The sequence below is a fragment of the Dermacentor andersoni genome, chromosome 11, assembly GCF_023375885.2.
Source record: "Dermacentor andersoni chromosome 11, qqDerAnde1_hic_scaffold, whole genome shotgun sequence".
In the NCBI taxonomy this organism is placed as follows: Eukaryota; Metazoa; Arthropoda; class Arachnida; order Ixodida; family Ixodidae; genus Dermacentor; species Dermacentor andersoni.
Window position 1 is genome coordinate 100,111,535 of NC_092824.1, and position 25,268 is coordinate 100,136,802.

The 25,268-nt window shown below is 49.5% G+C and overlaps 2 protein-coding genes across 3 annotated transcripts in view; one reads left to right on the forward strand and one right to left on the reverse strand.

Annotated features, from left to right (window-relative positions):
• The window catches only part of LOC126539148 (uncharacterized), a 166,067-nt gene extending 153,870 nt beyond the window's left edge, over positions 1 to 12,197 (reverse strand). Inside the window, exon 1 of the mRNA XM_050185896.2 lies at positions 11,402 to 12,197. Coding sequence (XP_050041853.1) covers positions 11,402 to 11,500 — 99 coding nt within the window. The 5' untranslated portion in view covers positions 11,501 to 12,197. The remainder of the gene's footprint in view (positions 1 to 11,401) is intronic.
• The window catches only part of FipoQ (F-box/LRR-repeat protein FipoQ), a 695,691-nt gene that overhangs the window by 479,343 nt on the left and 191,080 nt on the right, over positions 1 to 25,268 (forward strand). For both annotated transcript variants that reach the window (XM_055075220.2, XM_055075221.2), the window contains exon 4: positions 6,465 to 6,547. The gene's annotated coding sequence lies outside the window, so the exon portion shown is untranslated. The remainder of the gene's footprint in view (positions 1 to 6,464; positions 6,548 to 25,268) is intronic.

A 25,268-nucleotide genomic window follows, 5' to 3' on the forward strand; every position in this document is an offset into this window, starting at 1 on the left:
TGAGAACGAAAAGGAGTGTCGAAAGCTCATTTCAGTGGAGTGCGCTTACTCACCTAGGTTCACCTAGAGTGACCATAAACCCCTCAACGAGTACGTCAACTTTTTTAGTGGTGTCGAAGATGGTTGAAACATTTCTTCTATAAAGAATCTGTTAGTACTCCCTTCGAGAGACATTCACGAACTTGATTGCCCTTTGCGAGACATGAAACTTACCGTAGCGCCACTTTTAGTGTATCGAATTGCTTCGTGTAATCTACAGGTGCCGGCATGCCACTAAAACACGCTCGATTTCCCACTGAATGCAATTCAACGAAGCCACCGATGCAAGGCAGCGAAGACGCGCCATCGTCGCCGTGGGGAGCTCGCCTTAATAGTTGGGCAATGGATGTGCTAGTCGTCGCTCCTCCGTCAAGTTTCGCCCCAATGGCCGTCGTGACTCCGGCGCCATGTTCCTGTCTAAGCGTTAGTGCGCTCTCGAGCTGCAGTGGAGGCGCTACTTACGCGTATTCACGCGTGCTGCTGTTGATGCGCGCGCTCCTGGTAGTCGGGCGTATAGGAGAACATACTCGAGAATTTGTGAAAAGTTGAAGGCGTATACACACTGCGCAAGACCCGGTGCGCATGGCGGATGGATGTGTTGCAATGCGCACTCCATTCGCGCAAGAACGTCGATGTGCCGAAGGGGGCTTTCTTTCCTGTTGTCGACAGCTCTTGCGTAACCGTGACGTTTGTCTGAGCACGGGGGTGACAAGAATGTAAAGGAAGGTCTGATGGTGAGCTAGGGGTTCAACAGAAACCAGGTAAAGAACCTGCTTCTGCTGCAGTCATCCAGAACTAGAGTGGCCGTACTTTTTTTGAAGTATGTTGCTAAAGTGAGAGAAACGTGTTGCTAAATTTTCGCCAAGTTTTGCTGCAATGTCGCTAAAGCTGTCGCGAGAATGTTTCAGTAAATTTTAGGCAACCTGAGCGCTTCTAAAAACTAAAATATAAGCTGACTTCAATCATTTACTCAAAGCACTCGTTTGTCTATAGGATCCATGTGGGTGAGTAATAAACAACGAATTTGTAGATGTGTAGTGGGCTTCTTTACTATTATACTCACATAACAACGGACGAATTCAGGTGAACGTCTGCGTTTACCTTCGGGTTGGGAACTTGCAAATGAGTAACAATTCAAAAGAACACGAGTAATATGATCTTCCGAGCACGCAAAGGTACATGACACATTATCCCTGCAAACTTTCTTAGTTGTCAGCGCTCCTGTGACGAGGGCTAATTTTTGCGATACGCACTTGGTCGAATGTTAACACGGGGATGACAATCACATGATCTTTATGTAGAATAACTACTACGGTATCGCCCCTTGATATATCTGAAAGCTATTCGCACTACTGATTTGTCGAAAAGTCACTAGAAAACGAAGCAATGCGTTCAGACTCACGTACAAGAGATCTTCGGCTCCATTGTCTACACCTTTCGACAGTCGGTATGTCTCGTTACTCACGTGCTGCATTGTAAATCGTTTCCAATAGATTTAGGTAAGTTTACGGCTACGTTTACGAATGCCCTCTTATAGAACGTATTTAGGGAAAGTGCTGAACACAGAGCGCTTAGACTTATTCTGATCGGTATCGTAAAATAAAATAAAGAATCATAAATAACGTGCATTCTGTGAGTTCATGAAAGCCACCGTGCGGTGAAGCACCGTGAGAGCATTAGCAATCTCAAGGGAACTATTGCTTTATTAGTCACAAAGCACGCGCATCGTACAACCAATTTCGGCCTCTGAAATGTATCTTTTCAATAATAAAGTGTGCTTTAGAATTCAGTCTTCGAAGCGACTTTCCTAACTTGAAAGTCGCTCAAATGTCGTCAGTTTTTCTGTCTTGTTGCTAAAGAATGTCGCTAAATCAAGAAATCGCTAAATCTAGCGAAAAGGTTGCTAACATGACAACACTTTCCAGAACTCCCCTTCTCCATCACCGTGCTGTTATCCCCATCTTTCAATATGAAAGATTTAGCTTACATTCCGGAAGAGACCTCGTTATTATTATTATTATTATTATTATTATTATTATTATTATTATTATTATTATTTACGGGATAACGTCGACAATGGCAGCTGTCGTCATTGCTGTAGCAACAATAATGACGAAAGCAGTTTCTGGGACCGCGCCTTCTGAGAAATGCGAACGCGCCTGTGTTTGAAAGATGTTGCCGCGATATCGGACGGACGTACCACTCACGATGACCGGAAATTCTGTACCGACCTCCGGGTTTCTCTTATATATGTTTATTTATTTACTAAAGCAGCATTCGCCTGGATTCTCGCCAATGCACGCAAATAAGCCGCCACATTATTACTACGAGGCAGTCGGTGAGTTCATTTACGACTACCCCCAGCGCAATCCTTTATTGCAGCGCCGATGGTGGTGAACCAGCGTTAAAATTACGCTCCCCCCCTCCCCCTGAGCTCCTTTACGTTTATATTCCCTTTGGCACTAGCCACATACATACACACGCACATCTTAACTAGATCAGGAGGTGATCCACATAGGTATTCGTTATACACCAGCGTGGCGGCGCCTACGCGTCGTTATTCTTTTCGCGCGTGCATGGTGGCGAGCTCGTACAGAGTTCACAGCAATCCCTGCACTTGAAGGAAATGTAGTGCAGCCTATAGCTGCCTGCCGTGGTACGGTTATTCTATGGAGAACAGGGAACTGGCACTGAAATGGCGTCAAGCAGTTAAAGAAGTATTGCAGGGCAAATCGAACGGTCCTATTTGCGAGGTACTTGTCGAGGTGCGACGTGCTTGTCGAGATGGTCCGGGAAAGTGAAGATTTCGCCTTCTTTCGTGATTCTGTTATGTGTTGCACGTCTTGAAGGCACTGTGTCTCGTGTATGTGCCACGAGGCAGAACATAAAGCGCTTTTCACTAGTACACCGGTTCAGTGATTATAAAGACTGACGCAATCTACGAGAGCTTGTGTATATTAAGGTTAGTCAGAAGCGCGGATGGTGTAAACCCATGTAGGCGAACTTATGGTGGCGCTCTGGAGAGGGGCTGATTTCGCCATCATTTGAAATGTTGCGGCACCGTTGGAGGCCCTGCAACCATTGCGATTCCGACTAAGCCTGTAGGCTTGTACCTTGTACCACAGATGCTCAACCTAGTCTACAGACAGAAACTATTATACCTTGAAACCAGAAGCTTCTATTTTCAGTGCGCTGCGCTTCACCTTTTGTTTTTCTTCTATGTAGCCCGTCGCATCGCCGATCTAGACAGAAATGTAGGCCCCCGTAGGTACATAGGTGCGTAGTCTAACGGTTTCTTGGTCGGGCGTGCGCTCCCGAGGGAGACGCGGATCACGACGGCCGTCGTATCTTGTCTGAGGGCGCTGAGCCGAGGCAAATGACTCGCGAGCGGCGCAAGCAAACGACCGTTTTGCTTTCACACGCATGCGTGCCATGGGCATCTCAAAAATCGGGACGCGTTTCGTGCACGTCGTCCTTGGACTCTGTCGAAGAAGCAGAAGAGAAAAGAGAGAGGGAGAGAGAAGAAAAGAAAATGAATCAACGTAAAAAAAAAATGCGCTTCATTTCGCATGTTGCGCGGATTGAGAAGAATGGCCCGATCCGTGATGTGACGACACTCGACCCACGGCGAGAATGCGGCGATACCCGAAAAGTATTTCTCACATATGTCTGAGCCCCACGTGAGTGAAGAATGAGGCAGAGCATAGTAGCCCATCGAGCACGGCACTTGTTCGAGTCGTCGGTTCGAAAACGAAGAACCAATTTCGCAATCTATGATGCGAAAGCTTTTGGGCCCGTTTTGATTGTCCCCTGCTGCTCGCTTGACGCACTTACAGATGCTTTCTCGTTGTCACATTTCATAGCTATTCCGTCTCCTGTCACGCGCCTTGGATGTAGCTTCGTACAGGGTGTTCACGATGCTAGTATTACTGAAAGCCGAGTGAGCTGATTGCTGTCGTTGCGGAACACGTTAAATAATGGGGTTTTACGTGCCATAACAAGGATCTGATTACGGCACACGCCTTAGTGGGGGACTCCGAAATAATTTGCACCTCCTGGTGTTATTTAACATGCACCTAAATCTGAGTACACGGGTGTTTTCGCATTTCGGCCCCATCGGAATGGGGGCCGCCGTGACCGCATTTAGGAGGTTAAGAGTGTTAAGAGGCTATAAGAAGACGAGACAGGTTAAAGAAAACATGATTGATCATTGCCAAAAAGAAAAAAAGAAAAACGTTGCACTCCTACTTGTAACAGCACCCGGTATGCTAGATGAAGCGGGGGAAAAAACCCTTAATACGAGGCCGAATCAAAAAGTATTTGAGCCTATTTTTTATTAGCCAGTATAAGGTGCACACAGGTAATTACAAATATACGTACTATTCAACGCACCCTATACTGCATTTCTAGGTAGTCCCCACACCGGCTGAGACGTTTTTCCCATCGCAGCACTCAATCTTAGATGCCCCTGTGTCATCAGTTAGCGGTCCACGCGGCCTCCCCGAACGCTCATTGTCATGCAAGTCTTCGCGGCCTTTTGCGAACTCACAACACCACCACCTCACACTTCTCAAAGCGAGATGCCTTTCCCCCCCATACGTGGGCTGCATTTCCATCTGGATTTCGATGGAGGTTCATTCCTTGCTCCGTAGAAAGCGAATCACACTTCGTTGCTCGTACGCCGTGGACGTGTGAAGCACAGCCGCCATCCTCAACAACTCACGGCGCTGCCGTGCCGCGGAGCTACCGGCAGATAAGGCCGGGCCGGTCCAAGAAATGTCCACCGCTGGGAATGTATATGTTGACTTCGCATTTGCAGCGGTAATTTGGCTTTTAAAAAGAGGGAGAGAGAGACTGAGAGGGAGGGAGAAAGAGGCAAAGTCTTTCTGATTCGCCCTCGTAATATGCGAAGCTCCTTGCACCTAAGAAGGCGATAACTGCATCAGTGCTCCTTCTCTCGGAATCTCTAAAGAAATGATTTCATTGCTTGTGCAAGAGGGCGCGTGTGGCGCATGCGTGATGGGCGATCATGAGTGATGTGTTGTAGAATCATTGCCGCGATCGTGAGCGTTTCGCCGCATGGGCGATGCTAGTAGTTAATGCCGGGCGCTGGTCCTCCGCACTTCAGGCCTGCAGTCTTCCTCGGCACTGTTGACATCTTTCACCATGCCGGCTACGTCGTTCAGCCTACATAACGCCTGTCATCTGGCTCACGCCCACAAGGCCCTGTGAATTATTGTGGTTAACCGGGAAAACTCTCGTTATGACAGAGTATGACGCCGCTGATGTTTGTGCATCAGAGGCGGTAAGAAATTTGTGCGAAGGGAATTTTTCTTTTATTGATATGATATAAGGAGATGTTGGCGCGCAATTTAAGGCGCCGGCTACTCCTTATCTCTTGGGTGGTTCCGTCATACATCATTCAGAGTTCAAGGTTACATATCAAATAATCTTTTCGCACAAGCACCAGGACTTATCACGCAACGTTTCTACAGGAAGACTATGACGTAAGGAACACATGGTACATACAATATACATGGTAAATGTCTCCACGCTTATGTAGTCGCAAGTCTCAAAAGTGCGAAGGGAATTCCTCAATATTCAGTGTGTACCGTCCGCAAGAAGCCAATACCGTGTGGAAAGAATGTGAACGAGCTTTCTCTCAAAGCCATTGCGTGTGCATATTCCAGCGCTTACATCGCACGACACAGGATTGTTCTTTATGACTGGAGCAGTGATTTTGTATTTACGTGTTTCTTTCTCAATGACCAGTTGAAAAAAGAGAGAAAAGAAGTTAAGCCTGAATATAACGAACACGAACCTAAACTAAATATCGGGTAAATATGCAATATTTGTAGTTATATCAGCATGTAACTCACATATGGTTATAATGAATATCGGATATAACGGACGCAGTTTTGTGTTGGACGTGACTTTGTTATAACGAGGTTCCACAAGGGAACATGACTTGTACATCGCTTTCCGTAACTGCTTGACAGCACGTCAGAAACAGAACAGCACGTTATGCAGCTTGCGCAGGTCAATAAAGCACTTACTATAGAAGTTGAAGGGTCAGTAAATAGAGAGTATGTTGCTTTATTAATTATCCGCGCACACTTGCGAGGACTGCTTTGTTGCCGCAGCGTTCTCAAATCACCTGTTGTTATCGTAATTTAATCATTTAAGTGCTTAATGTTCGCGGATAAGGCGGCAACAATAAAGTTGCAAACATTTCTGTCACAATTCATATCAATTAGTAAGAGGAATCGCGTGAAAAATGGGGCGGGACCATTAGCATTCACCATCATAGTATATGTACATATTGAATAACTTCACTTCTTAAAGGTATGAAACGTGGCTATAGACGCAGTCTAGCAAGGGGTTGTTATTAGAAAGCAATCTCACGTCAGTATGTTATCTTCCAGGTGTCCCGACAACACGACTGGTCGCCGAGAAGAATCAACCGCCATCAGGGAACGTCGCCGCCCTCGCGTTGCCATGACGACAGGTAATACTTTGCCAAGTCACCACGCGAAGGAACTAGCCTGAATGGTTAACATCGCAAAACGCAATGGCACACACGGAAGCGCAGTTTCTCAGAAACCGGGCAATGACTAATTGACAGTTTTATGTGCAAGGCGACGCCAAAGGAAACGCGCGCCAATGTTCGCCAGTGTACGGCATATCAGTGTACACGCAACCGTTCGCCGGTGTACACGAGTGTGCGCCAGTGTACGCGAGTGCAACACCGCGACAGCTTATGTAATGGCGCACGAATTCCGAGTCTGCGCTCCCTTTCGCCGCCGTCTCGCCTCGCTGCGAGGCGGAGAAGCTCGCCGCACGAATGAACTCTCGAACCCGCTCTTTTCGCAGCGAGCAGGATTTGCGTAATCAGTCAATCAATCAAACCAACAGAAGGCTTGTCAATGCTTGGAAATGTGGCTTGTGATGCCCGAATTATTATCGCCTGATTGATGGGCGCGTCTCGCGGCTATTATAAGGTTCGCGCGCCGCGCGCAGCGGTCCGACCGCGCACTTTCCAACAACCCGTCACGACCCGCATGCAGTGGCGGCGGTTGGCGCGCTTTCGCGGGGCATTTGTGTGCTCCTGGTCTTTCGCGCGCTGATCTTCTGCGAGCTCCTTCGTCTCAGCTGCTGGAATTACGCGCCCTCGTTAAAGTGCCCCCCACCCTCTCCCCCCTCCCTGCCGATCCCGCGCTGTTAGCCTCCGAGCCGTCTTAAAGACGTTTTTGGATTCGCCGCTTTTCCGCCTTCTGAACGTGGTCTCCGCGGAGCCTTTATTTATAAATATATTTTTTCGCTTCTTCTTTCCGTGTATTTTTTTTTTTGGTGGCTGCGTGTGTCACGGTTGATAAAAAAGCACGCGCTTTCTTCTCCACCTCGGCGATCAATCAGTCTTCGACGCACCCCGTTCGCGATCGGTCAGAGCACGTCGCGGCTATCTATAGGGCGATGGGAAAGCGCCAGTGTAAGAATGCAATAAGCAGTTCTGACGCGAGTTAAAGATGTTTCGGTCGTGCTCGCAATTGGTCAGCACTGAATGCTATACGGCGGCGAATGAAGCTCCGCGAGCGGCCCTCGTGCGTCGCACCCGACACGCCGTGTGCGGTCGACGACTCTTGGGCCCGCGTTCTCTCGTGCTACCGAAACCAGAGGCTTTCGGGGAGATCGACCTAGCCAGCTGGCCCGCGCACGTATCTTCTGGTTAGTGAATCGTTGCTCAGGCATTCGCTCTCGACTGAGCACGTGAATAGTTGCTGCTTTGCGAGATGACGCTATAACGAGGCAGCTGTGATCGGTAGATACATTGGTCGGCACGTGCAAGATGGCGGGCGCAGTCAGCACGTCGAGGGGGGTTTCGGTATATATCAAATGATGTGATGGGCTGATGATGTTATTGATGATTATCGGCGATCGTTTGTAAAACATGAACGTAGAGTCAGACCGGAGAGCATCCCAAGAGGTCGGTTCTCATCTGTGCTGATCCATAAAAGAAACAAAGCGTCGCAGCGCCGGAACATTGGAACGGCATACCTGTAAACGGTGACTAAAAATCAGTCTGCATAAGAACTACGCGGAGCTGTGCATTTTTCCGTTGAAATCGGAACTGGATAAAGAAGTAAGACGATTCTGAGTATTTCGATCGAAGTACAGGTAATGACGTGCTGACACTTTGTATGTTGGTTTCTTCCTTTATTTTTCTTTCTTTTTTATTGGTTCCCTGAGATATATAGCCCATATAGGGTGTCCCGCGAAACTTGAGCCACGCTATTAAAATATGCAAATGCCGCGTAACTGGACAGAGCCAAGGTAAGGTTGTTTGCCTTCGCTTGGAGATACTCAGATTATTTATTGCATTCCAGCTAATTACATGATTAGTCTTAGTTAATTAATATTCTCCTGGAATAGTGCTTCAAAAGTGTCAATGAGAAAATTGTAGTGCGACATGAAAAACTCCCGACACACCTTTCTGTTGCTCAATACGTGCTACATAAGTGTTTTTTTCCAAGCATGAAAGAAGCCCGCGAATACACGAAAACTTACTGCAGGAGGCACTTTGCCTGTATTCGCGGGCTACTTTCACGCTTGGAAAACACGTTCATGTAGCACGGCGTGCGACGGCAAACAACATTACCTTGGTTCTGTCCAGCTACGTGACATTTGCATATTTTAATAGGGTGGCTCAAGTTACGTGGAACACACGCTATAGCGTAGCCAGGAAATGTATTGCGTGCACGTGCTGTGTGCTTCTGCGGGACCCGCCTTCATCGACTTAATACTGGGAAACGTGTCAGCGTGCTTCTACTGTCTATCGCTGTGCATATAAAAAAAATCAGAAAAGAAATAAAATTAAGCTTCGCGATCGCGTTGATCACCCAAGCAAAAAGGTGCAGTTATTAACTTATTGGTTAAGCCTCTTTACGCGTCGGCATCAAGGTTTATGCAAAGTTAGCTGTTGTTATTCTGCGTCCAGCATCAACTAATGTCGTTGTACTCCTTCCATTCCTTTTTGTCCTTTTCATGCGTCTTCACGCAGAGCCTGTTCTATTCAGTGATATTATTTAGCATCAGTTTGAGCGCCGCAATATATACATATATATAACCAAGCAGTGAAGTTAGCCATAAAGTATAGGAACCTTCATGGCGCCCAAGCAGGAACAGTGCAGCGAAAGCCTTATCGGAAACAGAGCCGCACGTTCGACTTCAAATGGAAGCTCGAAGTTCGCACAACGGAGCCCTTTTGCATGTAAGCGCGAAAATTGTTTTTTCGGATTCAAATGAGTGGCGCTGGCAACCGCGAGCCTGTCATTAAGATAACGCGCACTCCCGGAGTCGCCTTCATTCCAAGGCTGCAAATATTTTTTAGGCTCCTGGCCTGGCGTGATTACAGGGCGTGAAAGGCGGGGCAGACATCGCGAAGGCAGGCGACGCGACTTCGTGTCGCCCGCCGTAAGGTCTCGCCGGAGCGTTTTATGCAGCGGTGTTATGCAGCGAAACAACGGAGTTTACGGAAGCCCCGTGGCTTCCGCGTATTGTCGCTCGGACGCAAAAGCGCCCGGCGACGGCAAAGTAATGGTCTTGACGAAACAAGTGTCTGCCTCCCCACGCATTGTTGCATCTCGAGCGTTTATCAGCTTCCCGCAGGTTGAATCTCAAGAGAGGGTTCCTGGCATTTTGCGAGGTATGCATTTGTAAAAGCGCTCGTGTGAGCCATGCCAGTGACAAGTATACGCTTGTGTACTGTGCATCGGGTAGCACGATAAAGAACCCGACGCGGTTAAAATTGCTCCGGAGTCAACCACTATCTCCGTGCCTCGTATTCAGATCGTGCTTGTGGCGCGTCAAGCCCGGAGTTTAATTTAATTAGATCACTCATGCTTCCAAACCCTATTATAGAGCGTATTTTGCACAGTGTATCAGCGTTCTCCTTTTGGTGTCGTGCACAAAGCGTGTCGGTGAATTCGGCAACCTGTTTAACTGACCGTGTCAAGAGTGGAGGTAATTGATTGCGAATGTCTTGCGCCCCAAAGTTATATACGTCACTAAGAAAGAGATATAGCGGACAGCTTCAGATGTCATTTCGTTTCGTCGGCTCCTCTAATGAGCATCCCAGGCTTTGGTAAAGAGTCTTACGCGTTCTCGACATAGCTCTGCTTTGCCCGCAAACACAACGGGGCACTTGTGAGCGGTAGTCGAAGCGTCAACGTAGTGCTCCTGGAAACTGACGTAAATTGTAGGTTTATTGTCGGCGCCGTGCTCTTGTGTCGTGAAAGTGCGTTCTTCGAAAACAAGATATGCACGAAAGGTATTCGGCGATGGCAGTATATAGGCATGTCAACATGCACTAAATCTACAAGACAGTTTATCGTGTTATGATGGTCATATTCGGTTATGAGATTTATCTGTGAGCCGTCATCGAACTATGGGTGTTCGAGCAGTCCGCCGAACGATTAAACGAATCTGATGAGAGTTTGATTATTATGTGCAGAATGAACTGTGTTGCAACCCGCAGCGTTAACGACAGTGGTATGTCTTGTGGACAGCGTTCCTTGAGACGTGACTCCGGAGTCAACTACCCATTAGAAGGGGCTCGAGAAGTAGATAGGCAGGAAGAGGTCTGCTGTAGAAAGTGACCAACCTGCGGAAAGCTTTGTCCATATATGCGCAGTTCGGGTAAACAGCGAAGTGGCGGGTAAGTGTGTCTGTCCGTTGCAACTTATCCAACCACCCTCCACGCATTCCTCATTATCTTATCCGAAGTACTTTAGTAAGTACTGTGCAAAAGTGTGGGGAAAGAAAAAAGAAGCAGAAGAAGAAATAGAACACATAAGTTGCAATACCATGTGTCCCGAGTGTCCATCGTTTCATTCCGGGAGCATGTTTCAACTTAACAACTTGGCATGACTAGACGAGACACCGTAACGTAAAGTCGAAGTCACCGATACCGAAGTACGTCACCGTAAAACTCTTAAAGGCTGAACGCGAGAGTACTTCGGATGCTTCTTAAGTGCGTCGTTAAAATCAAATTGTATCGGGCGTGACCCAGAATTGCTGATTTTGAGAGTCTCTGCCCGGCGCTCGCCCCTTTGCCTTCGATGCATCGTGGGGTATTTTAGCACGGACGTGGTGAGTACGAAACGTCGAGAACCGATGTCCAAGCGGCGACGCGGCGAGCGCGTGAAAAATGTGTGTGGACGTACGAACACCGCGACGAGTTGGCGGTCCGAGAACGCTCATCTATAGACACTGCACCTTCGGGAACTGTTTCATGCGTGCAACGACTAATGCACCAGCAGTTCTGCGCGCAAACTTCGCTCGTGTATGAACGCATGGTACTCACGTCCTGGAAGTCAGCCATGTCGGCAGCCCTGGGTCCGTCACCGAGACCCATCAAGTGCACCGGCGGGCAGCCCCAGGTCGTCTGAGTTCCGGCGAGCATCTCGCGGCTGCACTTGTCACCACACCGTCGTCGGCGAGACACACAACACACAGATAGGAAGACGTCTAAGGAACACTCCGCGCGCTCGCTTTAGGGCGGGCAACGGGACACGCGCGTTCTACGGTCCCAGAGGCATGGGCGATAGGCCGCAACCAGAAGAGCTCGTGTTGAGGGCACGTTGCCGGAGGTGCTGGGCAGGACTCTGTACTCAACGGATCACAAGGGCTACCGCACAACCGCGCCGCGCAATCCGCTCGCCGGACGTCGCCGATGCCTCATGAGGAGATCCGAAACCGAAACACACGGTTCGAGCGAGAAGGCACTATTCACTTTCGAACGGTCAAGCGCAAATCCAAAGATGCAGCGGCGACCGAGGAGTCCTTGTCGGTCGCGTCGACGTCGAAACGTTGGAGAATCACGGCCACGGGAACAGAGAAACCAGTGTCACTTGTGGTCGCGGATTCGACGGGCGAGCGCCACGCCGCTCCGTCAGCTGATGCGGTTGCTCCCTCCTCCCGTCCTGGTCGCACGCGACGGCGGCGGCGAAGAGTCCCAACGGCGGCGGCAGCGTCTGATCCAGTCTCGGCGGCACCGATCCGTTCGGGGTGCGTTCACGCTCGCACCTGTCTACCCTCGCGAACAGGTGCGTCCGCGCGCGCGCGCTCGCGCGCGCCCCGTAAGCGTGGCGCTGCGTAGCGGCCGGCCGGCGAACCTCCTGCGTGCTCGTGCGTGGTCCCGTAACGCTTGGCTTTCTTCTCTCGGGGTGAGGATGGGGAAGGGTACGGTCACCCCGTTGTCGTCGTCGTGGTCGTGGTGCCCCACTGCGATGCAGCTGGTGGTGCTTGTCCGGTACACCACTATGGAGAGGCGAGAGTCGTCGCGCGTCCCATCGCCGCAGTGCGGTGGCGGAGGGAAGGGAGGTGTAGCGGTGCTCTCCTTATTCTCGCTCCACTCGGCGCGTCTTGGCGCCCCGAGAGAACGGACCAAGGCTGACAGGCAAGAAGGGAGGTCTACCTGCTTGCCTGGACTGCCTGCCCGAAGCGCTAGCGGGCGGGACCACTTCTTTTTTTTTTCACCACGCTAGGCGGGGAAAAAGACTATCGAGGTGTGTGTTTGTGTGTGTGCGAGCGCTGGCGAAATCAATCGGGCCCCAATCGATTGGCTCCCTAACGACTTGGCGAGGCCAAGGGAAAGGGATGTGTGTGTGTGTGCGCGGGCCTTTGTTTTGTGCTTCGTCGTTCTTCGGGTCCTCCCCCGAACCTTCTGGAACAGGTGAGGGGAGCGACGACGCGTTTCCTCGTGGTCTTCGTTCGTCGTCGACGGCGACTACGCCGCCACATCCTCTCCCGGCACAGACGTCGGTCCCCTCTGCTGGCGTCGCGTGCACCGTTATGAGGAAGAGGAGGGAGCCGCGCGAGGCGAGAGTAGCGATGAGGAGGCGCCTTCTCCGTCGTCCCAGCGACCCAGTTAAGAGCGCGGCCGTTTGGCCCGCGCGTCGGCGGTGGGCAGTTCCGCGGTGGGCGAGGGAGTTCTTTCTCGACGTCGGTCGTGCGTGGAGGCTGTGCTGGCGAGCGCGCGCTCAACCTTCTTCGGGCCCGACGTCGCCCGGAGAGTTCGACGTCTCTAGCGCGGCGGCAGCCGGTGGCGAGAGTGTTACCGTGTGTACGGCGCCGCGGTGCTTTATTATGCTCCTTGGCGTGTGTGTGTGTCCTCGACCGAGCGCCGGCGCGGTTCCCACCTCCCAGCCGCTTTTCTCTTGATTACACACACCTCCCACCGGTAGCGGCGGCCCGCCTGCCGCCTCCCCTTGTGTCTTGCGGGGCTTCGTTTCGCGGGTGTCTCTCTCGGTTGCCTCCCCCCTCCCTGTCGCTAAGTGCTGGCCCCTATACACGCTGCTGCGGGCGTCTCGTGGCGTCGCAGGCGTCGTCAGTTGGTCTTTGGCGAGTTGCTTACGCAAGACTCGGCTTTACGCTTGTTATCACTGCTAACCTTTTATTAGGCGCGCATCTCATCGCATTCTTGTGTGGCTAAATGTAAACAAATGTCAGCGCCCTGTGCAATTGATATTTCGCTGATTCTGTTTTACGCGCCATCAAAAAACGAGTAACCGTAGTGATCGTGCCATTCACGTGTCACTTGTAGAAAATTGAGGAAATCCGCACCTTTCTTCAAGCTTAGTGTGCTAGATGTTCCATCTTGCTTGTCGGGGAGACCCTTCCTTGGGTCTACAGCGGCTTCTTGTGTCGGTAATATGCGGACACGGTAGCCTGCGTGCGCCTAACCTAGGTCTAGAGGTCTGCCACGGGCTCTGGCTAATCGCCGCCTTCATTTATTCTCCGCAGTATTCAACCAGGTTGTTCTTCAGGCGTACTTGTTTCGGCAGTTCTCCTCCGCTCTTTACTATATTGATCACGGGTTGACGTGACAGCAGGGGTCGCTGGCACCTTAGTATTTGGTCATGAGACCGGCCTTCCCAAGGTAAGCCAGGACAGTTTCAAGCCCGCTGACGGGTCAAAGGTCGCCTATGGAAGTGTGGGACTGTTGTCGTATCTCTGCGCGGCTCTAGCTTTTGCGAAGCCGACACAGGTCCACACCGTATGTTAAACGCCTGTCGGCGTCGGGCAGTGGCATTTTGTGCTTTGCCCGCTATAGGCTGCTGTGGTGACCGTTGGGCAGGTCGTCCCCTGCATGCTGCTTTCGGAAAAGACATTGGTAGGCGCTTCCGTGAAAAAAAAAAAAAAGCGCCAAACAAGACAGCGTGTTCAAAAATCAAGGTAGTGGCAACGATGCATATGCGATACACATGCGCAGAGCAGTAATGCATGGTGAAGTGCGTCATCTTAGATGTGTACCTCGATTCCAGCGCATTCTTGCTCGAACCGTACTGCATCCAGTAGAATTTAGAGAAGGGTCATGGCTAGACACGCTACTAACGAAGGACAAGTTAGAGGCTATTCTGTTGTTAGGCCTTACGTAGTAAGTTTAGCCTTGATGTTTCTCGTACTTACCCCCGTCGGATGATTGTCCGGAAAGGGAACAGACATAGCCAAGAGAGAGTGTTTTCTTACGGGCGTGAATTCCTCGCCTTATGGCCTGAGAATACGAAATATCGTCCGTTCAGTTTATCTTTTCGCAAATTAGGAAAACACTTAGGGCTTCCGTTTGCCCATGACACAGTGCGTGGTACTGGATTGCCCTTCTTGCCCTGGAGCGATTGATGGTCGCTGGTACAAGAACTATAGGCTTCACTTCAGCGAGAAAGGCGTCTACGTCTATTTACTTAGACTTACGCAATTAGTGCCTCCAAACTAAATCACACTCGTTCATAATTAAAAGAGCCGACAGCTCTACACGTGACATTTGTGGCTGTGAAGAAAGTCTCGCATATTCTGTCCGTCTGCCTACGTCATAGTAAGTACGGAGAGTTTAGGTGATGTACCACGTTAGAGACACTGCACAATAGGCCACTGCGGAGAGCGAAAGACACTATGGCATTGGAAGCGACGGACTCATCAGCTAAAGGCAGCCAGAGCGCTAGATGCATTTCTGCGGGCCTGCGACGTATACGCTGTAATAGGCTCAATATTGTGCCGCCAATTTCCGTTTCGATACTCATGTTTCATTCTTCCTATCTCTTTATTTCCCTCTCCCTCCCACCTTTGCATGGTAGCAAACCGGACTTATTCTGGTTGGGCTACCTGCCTTTCCTTCGTTTTTCTATCTCTCACACTGACTCTTCGAGACACTGTAACTCAATGCGAATGTGTTTGTTTTTCGGTTTCATTAAAGATCCCTGAAACGGTTCGGACAAATTTTGTAGACTTGTAGGATACAGCTACAGTAAAACATTCGCGCCACAATTCAAGTGATACGTCTCCTATTTAGAGACCTACGGGCGATTTCAAATTAGCCGATTCCCTGGCCATGGTTTTTTTTTTCCCTCGACTCATTCGGCGAGTCATCGGGGATAAGCTCCGCCTTCACTGGCTCTGCGTAATGATGCGACATCGTGTCGTCTGCTTCCGCTTGTCTTGGAGCCAGCGCATGAAGCCTCTCCGCTAGCCGCCTGGCCGTCGATCCCCAGCTCAGTCGATCCAAGGAGAGCGCATTGCGAGCGTCGACCGTATCCAGGATTCTGGTAACCACGGGCGAGCTGGACGTTTTGACGGATGGGCGGGGGCATGAACTAAAGCCCTTACATACTATACTACTTCTGGGATGAAGGAGCTGTAGCGTAGACGTACGTGAGAAGCCTGATCGACCTGCCCTGTCCAGCCACCTAGTGGCGCAGAGCTTAACAAGCCAAACACAGAGCTAATATTGCTGTAATCAAGTGTAAACATTTAAGAAGTTTAGGAAAGACAACATGTTCATGATTACGCTCCTGCCAAAAATTTACGCCAACAGCAAAGTAGAATACTATTCGTTACTGATATATTACCTCTGTGCTTGTCTGGTTGAGATCTGTGCCACCAGGTCGCTGCACCGCGCAGGCCGTTCACACTGCGCCTCCGGTCATATAATCCTTCTGCGTGAAGTTGACAACCCCAACACCGACAGTCAGATTCGCTGCAGCCACTCCGCTCGCATGTTGACTTCCAGAGGGACACGATGTCGCAGCTTGCAATGACTTGTCGCCAATCGCTACGTTCGCAGTCTACAGTGTAACAAGGGTGATCCGTGGTTGTCACGAAATGAAAGCTCGAGGCCAACACTGTACGCTCACCTAGCGTCAACGGAACACGTCGCAACACAAGCAGACGACACTTGCTGCGTGCCGGAAGTGCTCGAGTTTAGTGATAAATTGTCGTCGTGTGTTATCTTTCTGTTACTTATCTTTCAATAGAAACAAATTAATCAACATTACAACTATTACGAACATTCGTTCACCTTAAAGTTGGAAAACGTTATGGTTGACGCGACCTGGGTAGCCAATCGGATAGCTCGCCCAACTGACGCCAGTTGGGCCAAACGCATCATTTGGGAGGGGGCGAAAGAAAACAGAGGGGAGCGGTGCCGCTGCTATCGGTAGCGGTGCACATTTTTTAAACCTTATAATATATTACACGCCTTGCGCGGAGCACTTAAACGTGTCCCTTACTGATGAGATTGACCTACCCTAAACGCTGAGTACGTTTATGCGACATCGACATAATTGTTTCAGTGTCCCTTCAACTTTGCCAGTCCCGATGAAATGCTGAGAGACATAAGCATAGACGAAATATTATTCAAACATATGCAAGCCATCGATACAGGCGTGGGCTATATATACTTCTCGTAATCGTGACAGGAACGCTCAAGCATTTATCACGTCGCTGCATGAGCTTTTGCGTAAGCTCCTCTATTAGTGCCACTGCCGCCTCTGCCTTGAGCCAGACTACAACCAGGACTTCATTCCAACACACTGGCGCCGCTGTTTCGTAAGCCGGAAAGAATGGTTAATGTTGTGTGTGCAGACCAGGCGCTGCGGGTACTTTCCATCGATAGATGCTTAATAATTTCTTCGGTCTATTTCGTATGGCAATACGAGAGCGGGAATGCTTTTGGAATATACAACGCTCGTTAGTAAAATCAGGTGTGTGGCACTTCTGTAATCGTTTGCGTTCGCTTGACCTTCTTCGATGCAGATGGGTTCGCTACCTTGTTTTCCCCGTAGTCATGAAACACTACATTGTCGCTTGTTATGATAGAAGCAGGTCACTGGTGACACTCGAAACAAAATGACGTTTCGGTATACGGATCTCGAAACGTCATTTTCTTTTGACTACGGTCAATGATCTGTTTCATTTAAGAACGATTTTTTCCCTGACCAGACGGTATTCCAACGAACTATCGACCACATTCTCGCTTACGTCCGAGTGTGGTCGGAGACCTTTCTCCTTGGAGAAGATCCTGGAGCAAATTACCTCGCTTATCACTGCTGCAGAACGCTACAAAGGTGCTGCTGCAATTCCTCACGGCAGTCGGACTGATCGACGATCTGTCACACAGGGCTGGGGACTTTCGATAGATCGGCCACTCCAGCGTATATCGACTCTTGAATTTCCTTTATTCATTCTTGTAATCTTTTCCTCCCTTTTCACCAGTGCAGGGTAGCCGGCAGGTCTCATTGCATGTCAACCTCCCCGCCTCTCATTCCTATACAACGTTGGCCATGTGGTTTTTAATATATATATATGAGGGAAAGCAGGGATGTTAATCAGAAAAGCGTCTGATTGGTTACCCTACGCTGGGGCATGGGAAAATGAGAAAGTAAAAAAAAAAAAAAAAAAAACGAAACTTGGGTCACTGAGTACGTGGTCACAACTGCAAGCGACGAGATTGCAGTGTGCTCGTGTCACGTGCTACCGCTGCTAGCTGCCCTGCTAATTCAAACGAGCTTCGCCTGATTTAGGTTCCAACGTTGCGTTTTGATCACCTGTGCGCCTTTCTCGTTCGTATTTCGATCGAAACTTACGAAATACATTTCCGAGCTGCGCAGACGTGCACATCTTTTTTTTTTTTTTTCCCTGCGTTCTGCGTGGACACGGTATGTATTGGGCGCATTATACTCGTAGCGTTTCCGTTGGTCATTGCCCGAGAGGTACGTAGCGCGCAATATTGACGTTGGCATTCTTTTTATTTCGTTTTTTTTTTCTTCCTTAAGGCTCTTACGAAGCATAGTATAAGCGGGACCTCACACGTGGATTCAGTGCTGTTTCGGCACTCTGCTTTGTGGCTGTTTAATCAAACAATAATGAAAACTAAAAATTTTGCCTCGATGTATTACGAAACTTCGGGGGCGGGGGGGGGGGGGGGATGATTCATTGCCTGAATTCATGCCCCCTTATTTAAAACGCACGCTACGCGCACTTGAAGAAGAAAACACATCGCGTTTAAGGAAACCTTGACACAACAGTATACATATGTGTCTAAATAGAGCGAATTTTCCCATAGCCATCGTGTGCCTTACACTGTTACGAAGTATGAACCATCGTTTCATGCTCCCCTCCCCCCCCCCCCCCCGTTTTTTTTTATTTTTACTTATCGCAGGCAGCCTCATCTGACGTCCTAATTGGGGCTAACGTCGTTCTTCCGAGTTGCGAAAGACCGCTCCCCTTTTTGGCGCAGCGACGCGCATTTGCGATGGCGTTAGATCGACGCTCACCTCAAGGTCCCTTCTGAGGTGAATGCATGCGGTCCATACTGGCCCGGGGCTATATGCAGGAATTCGCGCAATTTGAAACCCCCATCACTCACTGTCCCCTTCTCAGAAGGTCGAAAAAGAAAACAACGAGAGAAACGAAAAAAGTCTTAATTGCGATGCGAAAATACGCCTTCTTTCCAGAGGCGTGCAAGAAGCACACCCGTGTAGTTTTATTGTATATTTCTCGCTTCTTCCCGAAACCCTCAAGAGTATATGGTCCTCTTGCATCACGAATATGGAACGAGCCGCTTGCTTGAGTTGTTAGCTGCGCTGGCTGTTCGAAGTGTGAGGTTGAGGGCAGTGATTGAGTAGAAAGAGCCGGCGAGCTTTGCCGGACCCCGTGTGGTACACGTCGGAGGTTGCCCCGCCTGCGTTCGAAGTAATGATGCGCACTACGGAGAACGAAGTGCGATATTCCCCTGGCACTCCCTGCTTGACGCCAGTTGAGGGGAGCGCTGATCGTCCGTGCTTGCTCACGATGAGGCGATCGAGGCCCAAATTTTGTTTGCTATTCCGGTTGTCGAGCACGGCTTTTAATCGACGAGCGCTCGCGGCACCACGTATTGGTCCGATAGGCCGGGATGACGGTGACGCGAATGCGGCCGCGGCGTTTCCCGTTCGACCCTTCTGCGCCACCCTTCGCCATTTTCGAAGCTTGCTCGTCGTATATACGATTCGTACAGACGTCGTTTCGTTTTGCATTGTTTGTATGTTTGTTTGTTTTCTCTTCCAGGCCGGTAACTTTCGAGCCGACGTTGTATGATCGATGTGGTGACTATTGGTTTTCTGGTTCCGGCGTACATTCAGAAGGCCGGGACTACTCTTACTACCTTGGTCGCTCGTTGGCACACCGATAGCAGGGCACGCCCTCAAATGAAACTGCATCCGCGCCCTTGTAATGGTCAGGCAAACTGGTCGCACGGGTATTTGGTACAAGCAATCACCAACGGCGTCTTTGACTCGAGCGGTAATACGTGATGCCTTCCGCAAGGCTAACGATTATAGCGGGAATGATTGAGCTCGGAAAACCGTTTATTGTCGTTCTTTCAACATTACACGTATGGTCTCCTGGAATGAAGCAACACTGTGTGTCTGGCATTAGTCGATTCCAGTTTAAGTAAGGCAAAAAAAACGCAGTCAAATATTGTCACGTGGTGGTGACGTTGAAGAACACAGTAGCAACACTGTGAACGACTAAACTAAATTTTATTGGGCGATCCTGTGCCCACAAAACAGGCTACACTTATAGCACAACGATAGCGGCGAACACAGTCGGCGATCGTCGAAAATCTGATCAGCGGGCCATGCGCCTCGGCTTTTATACAGCAGTCGTCGAATGTTCCAGACTAATCGTTGGGACCCGCGTGCCTTCCACAAAGTTCTACACCATTCGCGTCACGCGATGAAACCTGATAACACAAGGTTAGGCGACAACAGACAGCCGGGTAAAAGCATCGATAGCTTTCCAGAAACTTAGGATGCATGCAGGTGCGTCCCGCGCTGTTAGGCGGCAAACATTTGTTAGGCGGCAAAACGTGTCGCCCGATAAAGACAAGTATACGTGTCAATATGTATTCGCGGTTGGCATGGCTAGTGATAAATTAAAACATTTAATGCGGTGCGCATTCCTATAGGATACTTCAGACCCGTTCCGGTATCTATCTGTCTATGCCGGTACCTAACCGTTTCTTTCTTTCTTTTTTATTATATTTTTCTAGTTTGCTTAATAACCGATGTGCTTGCATTAGAGCCAGCCCTCTGAAGACTGAGTTTGTAAATAAGGCTACTATTTCCTCGTTATGGTACTCTCGCGTATCGTGTGTCACAAACAAGAGAGACGTGCCATATGAGGGCTGGCAATTTAATGGAATTTCATCGCAGAAGCTTATTCGCACTGTAGTCTCAAACTCGGGCCTCGTTTGGAATGCCAGCGCGTTTGACTGCATGCTGCCTTGGGTTCAAGTGGGAATCCGATTTCAGCATCGGAGAAATCTGGAGGTTCGGCATGGTTAAGGGGGGGGGGGGGGGGGGGTAGTCTTTTCGGCCTCGATTTAAAACTGGCCACTACCTGCACGTCGGCAGCGAACAACGAGGGACTACATGTGATAACAAAAGAAGAAGAAAAAAGCTTAGAGCTAAATATGATTTTTTTGGGAGCAATCAAACTAGCGTTGCTACATGTGTTTTTGTACGAGCGTTTATTTCACACAAATCGCTCTCTTTGTCGCGCTCGTGCCTTTGTGTAGTTGATGAATGTTTCAATCGTTTCAAAGCGGGAGCTGCGACGAAGGAGAGAATGCGTACTCCGGCGCATGTTGCCCGAAGCAACGCCAGTCCAAGCCAGTGACATGGCGGGTCGCCGGCTGTGTTACCTTAGGCTAGCCATTCATCCTTTGATACCGAGAACGCATCTCGAGAAGACCGCTGAGATGACGTTCGAACTGCCGATGTGAGAGAAAGGATAGCGAAAGTCTGCGACAGCATTCGTTTCCCATGAATGGGGCACATCGGCGTCATGCAGGCCACAGGAGCACTCAAGCTACGCTATTCTGTAGCTTTTATTCTGCGATTCTTTCCCCACTTTGTTGTATTGAAATAATTAATGTAGTTTCCAATATTCAAAAAAAGAAAGAAAAGAAAAGAACGGAAAAGAAAAAGAAAATTGCCTGTGCCACCTGAGGCTGCAGGCTGGGCGTCGCCATAGTTGATCGTGTCGTCATTTCCGTTCCGTTGTGACATCGGAAGCTTGCCGAAGGCCTAGCTAGAAAAATACTTCTGGGTTATTCTACCACAAGTGCTCTGTTGACCACGGAGTGTGTCATGCATCATGACATTTCATGGTTAAAGCACGTTGGCGGGCTAGTTGGCTAGAATCCATGGTAGAGTGTAGAAGCGCGACTGAACGGAGGACGTAGAAAGAAACAGATCCACAGACACAAGCGCTGTGTATCTTTTGCCCCGCGGCTTCTTTCCGCTGTACGTTTTGGCGTGACCGACAACGCCGACGCCTTACCATATAGCGCACCTTGCTTCGAGAAAGACCCATATACACAGCAGAACACTTTCCTTAGCACATGGCACTCGAAGTGCTGGTAATAACTGCAGGTAATAATTTGCAGGTAATAACTGAATACCGCTGTTTTAACGCTGTTTCTTCGAGCGTGTTTACTCTCTCTCTCTCTCTCTCTCTCTCTCTCATTTGCAGAACAATCACTTCTACATGCGGGCGCCGCATGGGCAGTACTTGTCCTTCCTTTAAACTGTCGCACACGAGGAAAAGTTTATAATTGCGCTGTGCGGTGCTTGTGTTCCACGCCTGCGCATTTTGTGTGTATCTTTTCTCCGCGTATACGTCTGTTTTCGTGGAGCGTCCTTCGTGCACAAGAAATCGGCTTGAATGCTCTCTAAAGAAACCTTTCCGGGCATACAGACCCGTCTTGGCTGGCTGTGTGGCTGCGCCCCCACGTGAGCGCCGAGTAGAGATGATCGTTTGTTTGCTGCCGCGAGCACGGGACCGTGACGGGGTGGCCCCGTGAGCCACCGCCCGTGTGTTGGGTGGCTCGCCGTGTCCCGCGCGGCAGGAAAGCGGACATTTATCTCAATTTATGCGACACTGCCACGGGGGTAACAAATTGGCCGGCGCCGTTTCCGTTGCGTGTGCTGTCCGGAATCATCAGTCGTTTACGCGCCACACGAACTCACCAGAGGGCGCACAGGGGCAGCTTCCAGGTCTCCCCGGGTAAGGGAACTTGGTAGAGACCTCCATGTACGATGGTAACAGATGCGCTCGACTTCACTGAAACCGGTTAATGTAAGTATGGTGCTTGGCACCGACACAATGAACTCAGTTATTTCGGTATAGTGTAACGTAGCCGTGCCTGTTGGATGAAATCGTGGTTGCCGTAGTTGGGGAGATAGCAGAGAGTTTTAGCGGAAATTTAGGACCTTAGACGTATACCAGATAATATTGGTGTTAACAGAAAACAACGCGCTCAAGTGGTGCCATTCTTTGACTCCGTGGTCAACCATATTAGTAATGGTAAAGCAGCGCGAAAGGGATAGACGAAAGGCAGACGTACGACACTCAAGGCTGTACCACTAATGTTTAGACAAATGGTCCAGATGTCCAACCAACCTGGTAAACCACGACATACTAGAAACGTTCAGAACCAGAAGAATAGGGATAACCAAGAAAGGAGGACTTTAGCAACAACCTTAAGAAGTCAAGATAGGAAAAATTAATATGTCAATACATCAATAAATGAATAAATGAATGATTGAATCAATAAACAAATCAATGAATGAAAAGCCTTATTTCAGTTTTTACGGAAAAACTGGATTGATGATAGGAAACCACTCCTTGAAGACCGATTGACCGGCCTCGCCAACCTACAAGAAGCCAAGGAAAACATAAGGAAATTTATTGGTACCTCTTTCTTATTGAAGGGGGTAATAGTAAAGGAAGGTTAAATCATCGACAAAATTTATTGAAGAGTGATGTCTTACTATAAAAACAATACAGCCGACTCAATCGAATCATTCATCGAACTCGCCGTAACGCATGGTCGTAAGGCGGGAGTGCGCGTGCATGAGTTTGCATCCTAACAAGCCTTTATATAAGAATCGCGCGCTTTTGTTGAGTTAGCAGTGTCTCGAAAGATTTTTCAGTGGCATTCTTTTCGGAAGAGTACTCGCGAAAACCGTTCAGCGTTCCGCTGGTCAGGAACAAACTTTTGACACCCACGTCGCGCTTCTAATAGACACCGGTCTAAGCCTTCACAATGTACTCCGCTAGTAGTGATCTGTAGTGATCCACTGAAACTACACTCGACCTCATCAATCGAGCCGTATCCAGCTTTCTTGAAGATCCCGTATGATAACGTGGTTCTAATGGAATTTCACTAAAACACAGCCTCGCTGAAACCCACAAAGAGGCAGCGGGTGTACCCCGACGGACCTGCCTAAGATGACGAAGAGGTGGCAATTGTTTCTAGACTCCGTAACACTAGCCAGATCTCGGACGCCATGCCCAGTACATGTTACATACTCTGTCTCTAGCGATTGGTAGAGACGAACCACGCTTCCCGTCCCGCCACGTGCTTGCGGGTTGACGCGAATAATACCCACGCGAGCCGCATATTCGTTATTACTATTTAGTTTTTTTACCCACGTACTTTATAGTGCCGCCGAATGGACCTTTGTGTTTCCTCAATGGGTTCGCTTCGCTCCCCCGCACTCATCCCACTGCCCCAGCGTGGTCGCGCGGGCATTGTCATTAATATTTGTCATTACCACACCTTTTGAGACCGCTCAGCCAACCGTGCGCCTCGGAAGAAAAGGAGCGCGTGACACATCGCCCCCTTCTTCTTTTCCTTTAGGCTCTCGCCACAGTTGGTTGTGCGCGTGCGCACGCACGTGGCACGAAGCACGAGTAGCACATGCATTATTAAAGACGAGAGCGTGTTAGGTACAAAGAGAAACGCGGGGGGAGCCGGTGTGGTTAGTTGAAATGGGGGCGGGGCGGGGGGGGTTACTAGTTGGGAGGGGGGGGATGTTGTGAGAGCGAGCGGTTTTGTAGAACGCGGAGGGGCTGAGCCATCGTACGCGTTGGTCTGTCTCGTGTTTTTACTTTGTCACCGCTTCCTATTCACGTCGCGGAATGCTTTCACGCTCCTCTGCGCCCTTCGTGGGCGACTCGAACTATAGGAGATGTGGAACTAGCCGGCTGCAGAAGGCGTCGACGAACATGGGCCGAACAAGAAATAATCGAGCTCGTTTGCTCTGCTGAGCAAAATGTTGTTTGTTTCTTTCTTTCTATGTTAAGCACATGATGGAATAGGTGACGTTTACCAATCAGTTATTCTTATAATTTTCTGCTTCCTTATTACATTAAATGACTATATCGAGGCGATGATTATGACCAATTGCTCGCCAGTTACAAGGTGTTACGGGACAGACACGGTTTCTCCTTGGTAGTCGCCAAAGAATGCTTAAGCAAATATTAAAACGCTGCATACAGACAGCGTCAGCACAAAGTACGGCACGTGAGTCACGGAAACAAGTGTACAAGTGCTCCGTTTTTCTCAAAAAGCACACAGAAGTTCACAATTTCGCAGACGAGCGCGCGAAACGCGAGTACAGATACACAGTATACTACATAACTACTCAACATCTAACATCGCTTCCTTTCTTTCCTTTCGTGAAGACGGTTAGCCTGCTAATGAATCAGATTCAAAGGAATCGTGCCAATGAGATACCTTCTCCGTTACGTTCCCTTCGAACTTGTCCGTTACGCTTAGCTATTGTCTCACGCCTTCTTTACCGTAGGTGTGGTGGCACGCTGGTACCTCCTAAATCCGCTTCTGCAACCCGCGGTGAAGCCGTCGTGCAACCGCCGATAACGCAGGTCACTTTCTGAAACATGGCGCATGTTACGCCATGCTGTGTACATGAGGCTTTCCCTTGAAATCGAGGATTTATTTGCCTATCGCCAACGCACACTCCAACGTGTGCATTGCATGGACATGAACAATTTTAACGTGACAGCGTTAAGGGCCCCATGTCGCAGAAAATCCGTTGTCG